This window comes from Ursus arctos, chromosome X (assembly GCF_023065955.2).
Source record: "Ursus arctos isolate Adak ecotype North America chromosome X, UrsArc2.0, whole genome shotgun sequence".
Lineage (NCBI taxonomy): Eukaryota > Metazoa > Chordata > Mammalia > Carnivora > Ursidae > Ursus > Ursus arctos.
Window position 1 is genome coordinate 36637486 of NC_079873.1, and position 12811 is coordinate 36650296.

Genomic DNA, 12811 nt, shown 5'->3' on the forward strand with positions numbered 1-12811 from the left:
TTATGCTTTCGCTTTCAAGTCTGCTCAGTAGGACAGGCAAGAAACCAAAGGCGTTCGGCTCTTGTAGGGATGTTGCTTACTGGTGTCTTTGTCTCCTTTCCTTCCATCTGTAATGGGCTTCTATTGGTGTCACCTTATTTGAGTGATCCTATGAGGTAGTAAGTATTTCCCCCCATCTTACAGATGAGAAAACTGAGGCTGAGAAAGCTTAGGTGCCAAAGGAAGGCTTTCCAGGTCTTGAGTCTAGGGTCCTGTGGGTTGCATCACATCATTCCGTATTGTGCAGGCAGAAAGTCAATGTGTAAATCCCTTTAAGAAACCGCTGTGAGGTATGACAAAAATCACCTCACCCAAGAGGGTTCTGGACTCCTAATATGACACTCGGGCAGTAGGGACTCCTGTGGACCTGGCCTGCTGTGGACACAGGCACTGGGAGCCCTATATGGTGTCATTCACCAGGGTGGCGTCTTCTCTCACACCCTGAGCCATAAATCTGGCATCGCTCTGGCCTTCAGTGAGCTCTTGACTCCTGAGCAGCCCCCAGGCCACCCCAGTTAGGCACAGCAGGCTGAAGACTACAGATGGGTTCTGTTACTGTGTGAAAATACTAAGTCTAGAGGTCTAGGGCATGGTTTGGAATTGTTAGCCATATATTCTTTTTGTGAAGTGATTTATGTGAACTCATTCGTCAAAGTATGATCGAGATAAGAGTATCTTATTTTATGCCATTATGTCCTCCCTGGCTTAAAAAGAAAAAAAAAAAAAAGAATAGAAAGGAAAAAAGAGTGGGGCACCTGGATGGCTCAGTTGGTTGAGCGTCCAACTCTTGATTTCGGCTCAGGGCATGATCTCATAGGTCGTGGGGTCGGACTCTGCACTGGGCTCAGTGCTCAGTGGGGAGTCTGCTTGAAAATCCTCTCTTTCCTTCTCTCTCTGCCCTTCCTTGCCCTTTAAAAACAAATGAGGCTTTAAAAAAAAAAAGGAAAAAAAGAAAGGATTTAAAATAATTTGTATAAATCGGGGTAGAGATGAAAAAAAAAACAATTAGATAAGAACAGGCACATGGTAAATGGGCAGGTGCTCATGATAAATTCTGTTTGATCATAGATTATTTGCTTTCTTCTCTAAATTACAGTTATACATGGGTTTTTAAAAGCAGAGAGGCTAAACATGTTCATATATTCTCACCTTGATCTGTCAAGGGTTTAGTACAGAGATATATGGATGTTGCTTGTAAAAAATAGTTTTTAGTAACTTCCGTTCTTTTCCACCTTCCCATTTTAAGAAGACTTCATGTCTTTCTTTTTTTTGTTGTTGTTTTTGTTTATTTCTTGTGTTTACAGGAAAGCGTAATGACAGAAATTCCTCTTAAAGCCTTGTACTGTTTGGAAAGCTAGGTCAGCATTAGCCATTTTCTCTCAAAGCCTCCTTTCTTTTTCCTATACACTTTCAGGGAGAAATCTCCGATCTAGTTTGTAGAGCATAAAGCTTCTATTTGGTTGAAGTGACAGCCCGATATATAGAAAAGTCAGGTTAATTGTTAGATTTTTTTTCCTTTCTGGTTTTTTTTTCTTTTTTAAAAAAATTGTGGGGGCCCCTGGGTGGCTCAGTTGGTTAAGCGTCTGACTCTTCATTTCGGCTCAGATCATGATCTCGGGGTCGTGGGATCAAGCCCCGCATCAGGCATGGAGCCTGCTTAAGATTCTCTCTCTCCGTTTCCCTCTGCCCCTCCCTGCCCCACAGGCGCGCGTGCGCACGCCCTCAAAAAAAAAAAATTCTGGTAAAATGCACATAACATAAAAATTTATCTGCTTAACCTTGAGGTGTACAATTCAGCGACATTAGGTACAGTCACGTGATTGTGCTCCCATCATCTGTTCACAGAACTCTTTTCATCTTCTTGCTATTCATTTTTAATAGAGGCCAGTTCATTACAGCAGTCCTTTTCTTTTTTTTTCCTTTTTTTTTTTAAAAGATTTTATTTATTTATTTGACAGAGATAGAGACAGCCAGTGAGAGAGGGAACACAAGCAGGGGGAGTGGGAGAGGAAGAAGCAGGCTCCTAGCGGAGGAGCCTGATGTGGGGCTCGATCCCAGAACGCCGGGATCACGCCCTGAGCCGAAGGCAGACGCTTAACCGCTGTGCCACCCAGGCGCCCCTAGCAGTCCTTTTCTAAGCATTCGTTGAAAAGTGGTCTAGAGTCAGCCTGTGTGACTCAGTGAACTGGCTTTCAGTGGCAGCGCAGAAAGGGGATTCGGTCACACACAAAGGATTTCTCTCAGGCTGTGGAACTTTGCAGTCATCTCCTCAAGTGGGGCCTCGGCGTTGCCGTTAATGGCCAGTGGAACGAAGCGTCCCATAAGCGTCTTCCTCAAGAGAAAATGCTCTAGTCTCCATGATAACCCAACTGCTAGAGGTTCTGAGCTTTCAGGTTCAATGTTGCCAGTTTGAGGTCAAAATCTCCTTTTTCCTCCCCTTACTTTCTACTTCCTCCCTGTTCCCCCCGCTGCAGCCCCTACTTTACCCCAGACCATGCACCCACTATCCGAGCCCAAAGACTTAATCATTGGTCCTGAAGTTTCAAACTTGTGTAGAGTAGCCTTCTAACCGCTGAAACCTGAAACACCCTTGAACAGCCTTCTAAGTCCCATACCTGGTGCATTCTAAGGTATGGGATTTACAAGGACGTTGAGCACACACTGACCCACCAGAGAGTCTTTGCTTTCATTGCCCTGTTCTGCCGTTTAACGGGATCGATGCTGCCACATGTAGCCCTCTATTTCAGGCCTGGACTCTAAGCTTTTTCACTTCTGTGTCAAGCTCATTGAACAAATACCTTTTGAAAACCGGGTGGACCGCCGAGTTTTAGTAAGTGGCAGTTTTCCTCCCTTTAGAGATGGGAGGAATTTGTAAGGATGCACGTGTTTGGTTCAAGGTCCTCCAGAAGTGTGTGTGAGAAAGAGAGACAGACAGATTTGAAAGCCTAGTCGATAACTAACCTTAGCAAACACAGACCTTGAAACTGGAGAGACAAATGAGGACCGTAATGTGCATACCTCCTATCTGAGCAGTCCAGTACTGCTTTCATACCACTTCCTTTTGTTGTTCCCTTTGTGTTTGGGTCTCATGCAACCAGAAGAAGAAAATTCTAGGTGGAATGGCAGAAAATGTGAATGTTAATTACAGTTAAATGTAATGAACACTTTGACCCCGAATGCTGTGGAAATGAGTCCTTTCCATTTAAAGCCCGTTTCTCATGTCAGGTTTTTCAAACAGGGGGATCGATTTCTGAACGACTAGTCCATTTCCTTTTATTCTGACAGCGCTCGTGCAATTTGTCAGACTCAAATGATACACTGGGAACCTCAGGCTGAGATTTAATTTTGTATGTTTGCCAGAGTACCCAGTGGCCTAGTTTCCACAGCCATATCCTGCAGATAAATGTCTCTGAAAAAACCTCAGGCTTCAGAGACAATGGGAAGAAAGCGCCACTGGCCCACACTTGCTGCCCAGGAGTCATACGTACAAGCTGACTGGAGGCCCGGAAGTGGGCACAGTCGCTAATCTACATAATCATAGGGGCCAGCGAAGTCCTGAGTATCGGTGACTTTTCCCAGTTCGTAGATTTTTTAAAAATCCTTCTCTGATGTTCAGACGTGGGGAAGATGGTGCTGAGGCTCTAATGGCTCCCGGTCCCCTCTCCCTCCCACGTCTCCCCATCATGATCACGGGGGCCCCCCGCTGATGTAACTCCGCGCGGTAGGACGGCAGGCCTGCGTCTGCCCCGTCGCTGGGATACACGAGGTGAATGCGCTCAGTTAACAGCCAGTCTGGCAAGAAGCTCTGCTTCGCGCTTGACCGTCTCTACCTGCTCTGACGTACCTCTCTTTGTACTGCCCGGTTCCTGTTGACTCACTGGTGTGGGATGACGTACGTTCTGGTTCAGGAGACGTCCACATGAGGCTGTATTGCCATTAGGAGCATTTGGAAAATAAATCCTCTGGCTATCACGGCTCCTCTTCCTAGGCCCTGTCTTCCTGTGTTCCCTTGGGCCCCCGAGGGTGCCAGCCAGAGTAGGAAGAAAGCATGCCTAAGGGAATATTTTCTAAGCGACATTAATCCCAACAGTGCTTTGCAAGAGAGGGGGTTTCTTGGCCAGATACACTGTGGGAATGCTTCATGTTCTGTCCCTATCGTTGAGTGCCAAGATGTCTGTTAGCAACTTAGGGGTCTTATGAGGATGAGCAGAAAAAAATTTTTTTAAATTAAAAAGAAAAGCTGTTTCACTGTAAGTCGGGATTTCCCGGATTCATGACCATGGAACCCATTTTTATATAGCATCCATAAAGAGCAGAGTGAGAAATGCGCACATAGGAAATGGTTTTAGACATTTTCATCTTTTTCTCTTCCCTTCAATACCTTACACATAGGGAGTTCTAGTAAATCTGATGGTAGTATTGATTATGGCTATTTTAGAAAAAATGATGATTAGAAAAAAAATGATGAATGGAGTTCATCATTAAAAATCAGCGCAAAATTGCCATTCATTAGAAGATCTTGTCTGAGGTGAGAAAAGAGGGAGTCATTTGTGTAGAAAGAGGCTGGACTCTTTCTGGAGCCTGGAGGAGCTAGATGTGATATCAGATGGGCTATACCTGTAAGAATTGTATTCTCCTCCCCTTTTTAAAAGATTTTATTTATCCATTTGAGAGAGAGAAAGCAAGAGTGAGAGAGGAGAGAGCACAAGCAGGGGGAGAACAGAGGGAGAGGGAGAAGCAGACTCCCCGCTGAGCAGGGAGGCCCACTCGGGGCTCATCCCAGGATCCTGAGATCGTGACCTGAGCCTAAGGCAGACACTCAACCGACTGAGCCCCCCAGGCGCCCCTGTATTTACCCTTTTATTCCTCCATTTAACGAGCGTTTCTCGGAACCTCGGTATATACAAGGCAGTGCAGGAGATATAAACGTGTGTGAGGCATAGCCCCTCTCAGGTGTGTTGAAACTAAGTCGGGAAAGTTCTTACATAAATCAGTTTAATAGGGTAGAAAAGAGTGGCGTGCCATGGGCAGCAAAGTGCTTTAGTCTGCCAGAGGAAGCAGAAGTCATTTCTGACTTCTATTGCGAGGTAGGATCTTTGGGACCATGTTTCTCTCAGAGCTGTATTTACTCACGCCGACAACATCCACACCTAGAAAGTACATCCTAATAGGCTCCCAGTGGAGGGTCCAGCTCAGGGGCGCTGCAGGTCCCATCTTCCTGACATGGAGACTGAGGCACAGAGGGGGCGGACGGGGAAGTCTAAACCAAGAGGGTGGAGTCATGAACTCTGCTTCTGCCTCTGCCAAGGCACCAGCTGGGATTAATTATACATGTACACGCATCTACCCACATATATGTTATCCACGCACACCCACCCACATATATGTCATACATGTACACGCATCTACCCACATATATGTTACCCACGCACACCCACCCACATATATGTCATACATGTACATGCATCTACCCACATATATGTTATCCACGCGCACCCACCCACATATATGTCATACATGTACATGCATCTACCCACATATATGTTATCTACGTGCACCCACCCACATATATGTCATACATGTACATGCATCTACCCACATATATGTTATCCACGCACACCCACCCACATATATGTCATACATGTACATGCATCTACCCACATATATGTTATCCACGTGCACCCACCCACATATATGTCATACATGTACATGCATCTACCCACACATGTTAATCCACGCGCACCCACCCACATATATGTCATACATGTACATGCATCTACCCACATATATGTTATCCACGCACACCCACCCACATATATGTCATACATGTACATGCATCTACCCACATATATGTTATCCACGCGCACCCACCCACATATATGTCATACATGTACATGCATCTACCCACATATATGTTATCCACGCACACCCACCCACATATATGTCATACATGTACATGCGCCTACCCACATATATGTCATCTACGTGCACCCACCCACATATATGTCATACATGTACATGCGCCTACCCACATATATGTTATCTACGTGCACCCACCCACATATATGTCATACATGTACACATATATACCCACATATATGTTATCTACACACACATACCCACATATATTATATAAGTACACACACATATACCCACATACATGTCACAAATCTAATGTAAACATAACGTGGACCTCTGAATATCTCCAAAGACGTAGTGAACTTACTAAATTCATCAAAAGCTGCCCAAAGATATTACCCTGTGATGCATCTCACTTAGGATGATCACAAGATTTTAATTAGGAGCAAGGAAAACCAAGAGAAATCAGACGTGAAACCCAGGAATCATAATATCAAACACGTAACAGACAAGAATAAAACAAGTAAATGATTTTTTTTTAAAGGTTGATTATTTATTTATTTGAGAGCGAGCGAGAGAGGAAGAGAGACAGAGATAGCGACAGAGCCTGATTTGACTGGCCGTCGTCAGTCCTTAGGGACATGCAAGTCAAAACTACAGGGAGGTACCCCTCTGCCCCCAGCAGGGTGGCGAGGATCACAAAGTCAGTGACGAGTGTTGGTGGCGAAGTGGAGCTATGGAAACCCTCATCCGACACTGGTGGGAACGTAAAATGCTGCTGCTGCTTTGCAAAATAGTTGTGGGCTCTTCTTCAAAATGGGGTGGGGGGAGGATGGAGAGTGACTGTTAATGACTAAGGGTTCCTTCTTCAGGTGACAAAAATGTTCTAAAATTAGATACGGCGAGGGATGCGCAACCCCATTGAATTAGACACTTTAAATGGCTGGATTACCGAGTATGTGCATTTTTAAAAAGATTTTAGTTATTTATTTGAGAGAAAGAGCAAGCACGAGCTGGGGGAGGGAGGCAGAGGGGGAGGGAGAAGCAGAATCCGTGCTGAGCAGGGAGCCCAATGTGGGGCTCGATCCCAGGACCCCGGGATCATGACCTGAGCCACCCAGGCGCCTCTTGAGTATGTGAATTATGTCTTAATAAAGCTGTTCTGGAAACACAGCCACTCATCCTCACAGTGTAACATTTTCATCTTTTTTTCTAACTGCCTGTTTCTCCTGAGTTAGTGGCATTTGTAAGAGGAGAAAGGTCTGTCAATTATCTTTACTTACCCAAGAGCCTCCGGAAGAGCTCAGGCTGCTGCTGTCTTAATTGCTTTGTTTGTAATTTCTGTATAGAACTAGAGTCCCTTGGGAAAGGCAGCTTAACTATTCATTGGAAACCTTTCATTCTTGACGCCGTGGCGTCATTTGTACGTGAGCTTACTGGTTGTCTTTTTGCCCCGAGATGGGACTGCACAGCACACATGCTGCTGCATCGGCTCACAGCCGTTCAAGTCCCGAGAGAGGCACTGAGAATAAGATGAAGTATCAGGTCATGAGCAAACACCCGGTAACGTGCTGCCAGCCCTTGAAAGTCGTGCAGGAAGTTGTACATTACAGTTGGGAAGTTCTCTTCAATATGGAGGGAGCAGAGGCATGGAAAGTGCAAACCACAACGCTGTGCAAATAGAACAAATCCCTGTGTTGGCTGAGTTCCCCCGGGAAATGGGTGGGCGCGGGGCGGTGGGGGGGGGGGAAGGCTGAGGATCAGACCCTGGGGAGGCAGTGGATGGAGGGAGGGAGGGTTTGGGAAAGAAGAATGGACACTGGTTGGAGACTTGGGGCAAGCTGCACAGTACGATGGGCTAGATGTTCCCATGGTAGGGTAGCTTGTTTTCGGTAGAGTAGAATGATGTAGGTTTGAAGAGAGCTTGGCTAACCTGCATTTGGAAAGGGGAAGAAAATGATTTTTTTTTAAACTCCTAATAAAACACAGTGCTGCCATCCTATTTAATTGGGTGTCTTTTCAGATGATTTCTTTAGTTAAAGCGTTATTAAGTACTGTGGAAAAGAAACCACCAAAAGATTTCTCTTACAGGCTTGTCAAAACACTGGGACAAGAAGGATGCCAAGAAATTCATAGGAGTTGGGCAGGCTTGTTCCTAAACCAGTCTAGAACATATCTGTTTATTTTCAAGATGATTAAAAAATATTTGGCAGCTTTCCTCAGGAGCCTGTGTTGCTCTTTAATAACACCCACTTCCTTTTGTTTAACTAAAACCTAAAAGTACAAAGAGCTGAAACTCTCCAACACGCCAATCAGTAAACGTTACTCGCTTACTCTAAACTTGGGTTTATTTTCTAGGACCAACAATAAAGAATGCTGTGGGAGCTGTAAACTGTCGTCTCCTGGCGATAGTCTCTTGTTATTAGGAACATCAGTACATTGAGGATGTGGTTTCTCAAAGGGATTTAAGTATTTTGGGCACAGTTCCAGGGACATTGTGTCCTAGTCGACCTCAACAATTTCTACTGTGTCAGAGACACTGTGCTTTAGAGATTAAAGGCCACTTTGGAAGCGTTGGAAGGCTTCAGAGTATAGGTACAAAATGAACTTGACCTTTACTCAAGATTTTTTTCCTTTTATTTTCCAAGAGCAGTAGCCATTTGGAAGTATCTAGAAAGTACTGACCCCTTTGTCAGAAAACTGTACAGTCACATTTACGAGCTTGAGAAGGTCGGGCTTGCAGGCTGTTCTCACTCCATCAGGAGACAGCTCCAGGCCCTGCCACTGCACTGCTTTAGGGATTCACACGCGCAAAATGTTGTCTTGAGTTGTCTAGTTTAGGAAGCAGGCCATGGACTATGAGAAACAAACTGAGGGCTTCAGAGGGGAGGGGGGTGGGGGAATGGGATAGACCGGTGATGGGTAGTAAGGAGGGCACGTATTGCATGGTGCACTGGGTGTTATACACAACTAATGAATCATCGAGCCTTACATCGGAAACCGGGGATGTACTGTATGGTGACTAACATAATATAATAAAAAATCATTAAAAAAAAAAAAAAAAAAAAGCAGGCCATGGAGGAAATAAGCCTTCCAGGGTTTCTGAGAAAGCAAGAGGTGACATAGGTGCCTGTTCCCACATATATGCATTTCTTTAGCAGACTTAGGTTTTCTTTTTTTTTTTTTAAGATTTATTTATTCATTTGTCAGAGAGAGAGAGCATGAGCAGAGAGAGAACCTCAAGCAGACTCCACACCAAGTGCAGAGCGCGACGCAGGGATTCGATCTCACGATCCTGAGATCACGACCTGAGCCAAAACCAAGAGTCAGACGCTTAGCCGACTGCGCCACCGAGGCTCCCGAGATTTAGGTGTTCTACAGAATAAGAGCAGAGAAGCCAGACATGAAGAGTGAAACTGACTGATGAAATCCCTTTATCAACTTGGTGCCTCTGTCAACGGAATAAAAATTAATGTTGTACGGGGCGCCCAGGTGGCACAGCAGTTAAGCGTCTGCCTTCAGCTCAGGGCATGATTCTGGAGTTCTGGGATCGAGTCCCACATCAGGCTCCTCCGCTGGGAGCCTGCTTCTTCCTCTCCCACTCCCCCTGCTTGTGTTCCCTCTCTCGCTGGCTGTCTCTCTCTCTGTCAAATAAATAAATAAAATCTTAAAAAAAATTAATGTTGTAGTTGGCCTTTATGATCTTCTTTAGAAATTTCCATGGCTCCCGTTTCTAAAAAGATTGTCAGGCTGGACTCTTCTCTCTCCTTGGATTCTTTACTTCTCCTGCCACCTCTTTGTTTATCAAGGCTCAGATCGTGGGGTCTTTAGGCCGTGTGTGAAATGAGACTCCGGTTGGCATCATCCTGAGAAGAACTTTATTAGGAATGTGGGACACATTTTGTTGAATTATATTTATGATACTTTTCTTAATGTCCCCAGATGATTGAGCATGTTTGTTTTTATAAAAAAATATTTCTTCTCAAAGCAAAGATCAGTTTTGTATGAGACTGTTCCTTGAGTATAAATACATTTTACAGAGGAAAATGTAGATTTTCCCCGATTTCAATTAAGGGAAGAACTGTAATGAAAACCTGCTGTTCTGTAGGCTGTCTGTGAACTGTTAGCCCGTCGGCCTCCTCTCTGTAGCTAGCATAGCATTCTGGGTAAAATATCTGCCCATTTTTCTCCAGACGTGCTTCCTCATTTTCCAGGGTTGCTGCTGTTTCCTCAACAGCCAGCTTATACCCCAGAGCTTCTTCGTCTCCATTTTTACTGCTTAGAAACATAAAGATGGTGTGGAAGATTTCTAAGTTTCACATTTCCAAACTCTCCTTCATCCAGTTGGGAAGGTTAAGACGTCTCTAGAACAAAGCTATCTCCGCATTCTATCAACCCTATAGGAAGGCCAGAAAGCTTAATTAATGTTTATGAGCTAAGGCTTCGGGAACAGGAAATTTCCGTTCTACTATTTTCCAGCTAATATCCCTGGGCTTTAGTTTCCTCGTTTATAAGATGGAAATATTAATAGTGCTTGCCTCCACAGGGTTGGGGTGAGATAATGCATACGAAGAGCTTAGCCAGGGCCAGGCATGGAGAAAGATCTCAATAAATGTTAGTAATAATGGTGGTGATAGGGGTGGTGGTGATGATAAAGGTTCGGAGTCTTGGCGAGTCGTATTGCAGCATTACAGCAGGGCATGTTGCAGATAAGAAATCAGATCACATAATCTGCCAAGGTTATTTGAATTTGCTGCCGTGGCAGGCAAAATTACTTGTCACTTAATGGCTGCCGTATATCGTTACTCAGTTGAAGAGTGCGTGTGTGCACGCGTGCGTGTGCGAGTGTGTGCACACGCATGCAAATGCTGTTAGCTCTGGTGTCCCTGCCTTGATGGTCAGGAGTTTGGCTTTAGCTCCCCTCCCCCCCTTTTAAAAAAATTCAACACAGTTCTTAATATTGTGCGGTACACACAGTAGGCTTTCTGCAAATATTGAGTAAGTTTTTATTTGATAAAAAGTAAGAATTGAATGAGTAGACACTATTTTGATCTTACGAATGTTTTAGTTTTAGAGGAACTAAACTAGGAGTAAAACGTTTGAAAATACCTGGGCCTGGTCTCTTTTCCCAAGGATTCGCTCTTGCCTCACTCCAGCGTTTGCCTAGCAAAGGACTTGTCACACGACGGAAATGAAGTCAGTGTGGCAAATAATTAGCTGTCTTTATGTTAGAGGTCTCGGTACCAAGCAATAGAAAGCCGACTCCGGCTAACAAGAGGGGATTTAGCGAAAGGATATCAGAGGGCCCACAGAATCAACGGGAGGCTGGGGGGCCACATTTAGGAATAAGCAGTGATCGGGGGAGCTCTGGCAAGTTAGGGGCAGGAAGCACAGCCATGGCCTTGAGAACAGGAAGCATCTGCACAGAGAGATCCCAGAGTTAGCTTGCTTCTGTTGTTGGGTGACTCATTCCAGGGTCAGAGGGTGTGTGTGATTGGCCAAGCTTAGCTGACAGGCTCACAGCCTGGCTGCACCAGAAGCCAGAGGGGGTGGAGAAAGGATCTAGCCCATCGCCTGCGATAATAGGAGATGATACCCAGGACCATCCTCCCTACACATCTATCCACAGACGAGGAGAAGCAGTTTCCCAGAAAGGAACCAGGATAATATTGGAAAAGGAACATGGATGCTGGGGCAGCCAAAAAAATGTCAAATGCCCGTTGTTCTGTTTCTCATATTTTGCATATTGACTTCCGGCATGGTTGGTAGTCTAGCCAGTCCTTATCTACCCTGTGTGAACCCTAAAACTCAGTCTGAGCTGTTCTGCTTTGTTGTTGCAGTCTTCTTCTTCTTCTTCTTCTTTTTTTTAAGATTTTATTTATTTATTTGACAGAGATAGAGACAGCCAGCGAGAGAGGGAACACAAGCAGGGGGAGTGGGAGAGGAAGAAGCAGGCTCCCAGCGGAGGAGCCTGATGTGGGGCTCGATCCCATAACGCCGGGATCACACCCTGAGCCGAAGGCAGACGCCCAACTGCTGTGCCACCCAGGCGCCCCTGTTGTTGCAGTCTTCTGCGTAGGCCAAGTACAGTCCTCTGTGTCATCGTCCTGGTCTCATCGGAGTGGGAGGATCCCTCCAAAGAGATGAGCTAGGAACTCAAGGGTCGAGAATATTGTGGCATCAGCATTAGCTATTAGGACGAGCTACCTTTATTTATTTTTTCTATATAAGTAGAAGTAAGTTTGCAGCTATTATTTCCTGTAAATTAAAAACAGCACAACGCCAGGGGGATTTTGCTAATCCAGTTGAAATTTGGGGCCTGTATAGGTGAAATGTATTTACTCCCCACCAGAGGTGCTGCTTCTGCAACAGGAGAGGATACTGTTAGTTTGCAAATGGCTCTTATGTTGGCTGGGTTTTGTTTTTTAGAATACCACCCTAATTTAAGGGATTCTCCTTTGCTTTTATGTTGTAGGGGAAAACTTATCCGTTTCGGGGAGCCTTTCCTCCGGTGTGGAATCCCATTGCCTATTTGGATTACAACAATTTGTGGCGGACAATGGATAACATGGGGAAGGAGGTAAAGTGTGTGTTCAGCTTACACATGACCTGTTACTAACATAACAACAGCAGCTGTTTAATATCCTTCCAATAGTGCAGGGAACATTGCTCTGGACCCTCATACATACCATTTCCAATGCACCCAGCTACTCTGGCGACTCGGTAGCATTTCCACTTGCAAAGAAAATGAGTGCCGAGGGGCAATGGTAATTTCCCCAGCACCACACAGCAAGAGAAGCAGGATTCAAACCCACATGTCTCTGATTGTAATGCCTTGTGTGCTTTCAACTCTATGCCACTGAGAATTTGGGTGACATATTTTCGCCAGGTCTCCTACTCATAGTTGCCTTAT

At 45.1% G+C, this 12811-nt stretch overlaps 1 protein-coding gene across 1 annotated transcript in view; it reads left to right on the top strand.

Annotated features, from left to right (window-relative positions):
• LOC113265899 (uncharacterized) overlaps window positions 1-12811 on the top strand; it is a 70786-nt gene that overhangs the window by 36088 nt on the left and 21887 nt on the right. The window contains exon 4 of the mRNA XM_026513334.4: window positions 12374-12478. Coding sequence (XP_026369119.3) covers window positions 12374-12478 — 105 coding nt within the window. The remainder of the gene's footprint in view (window positions 1-12373; window positions 12479-12811) is intronic.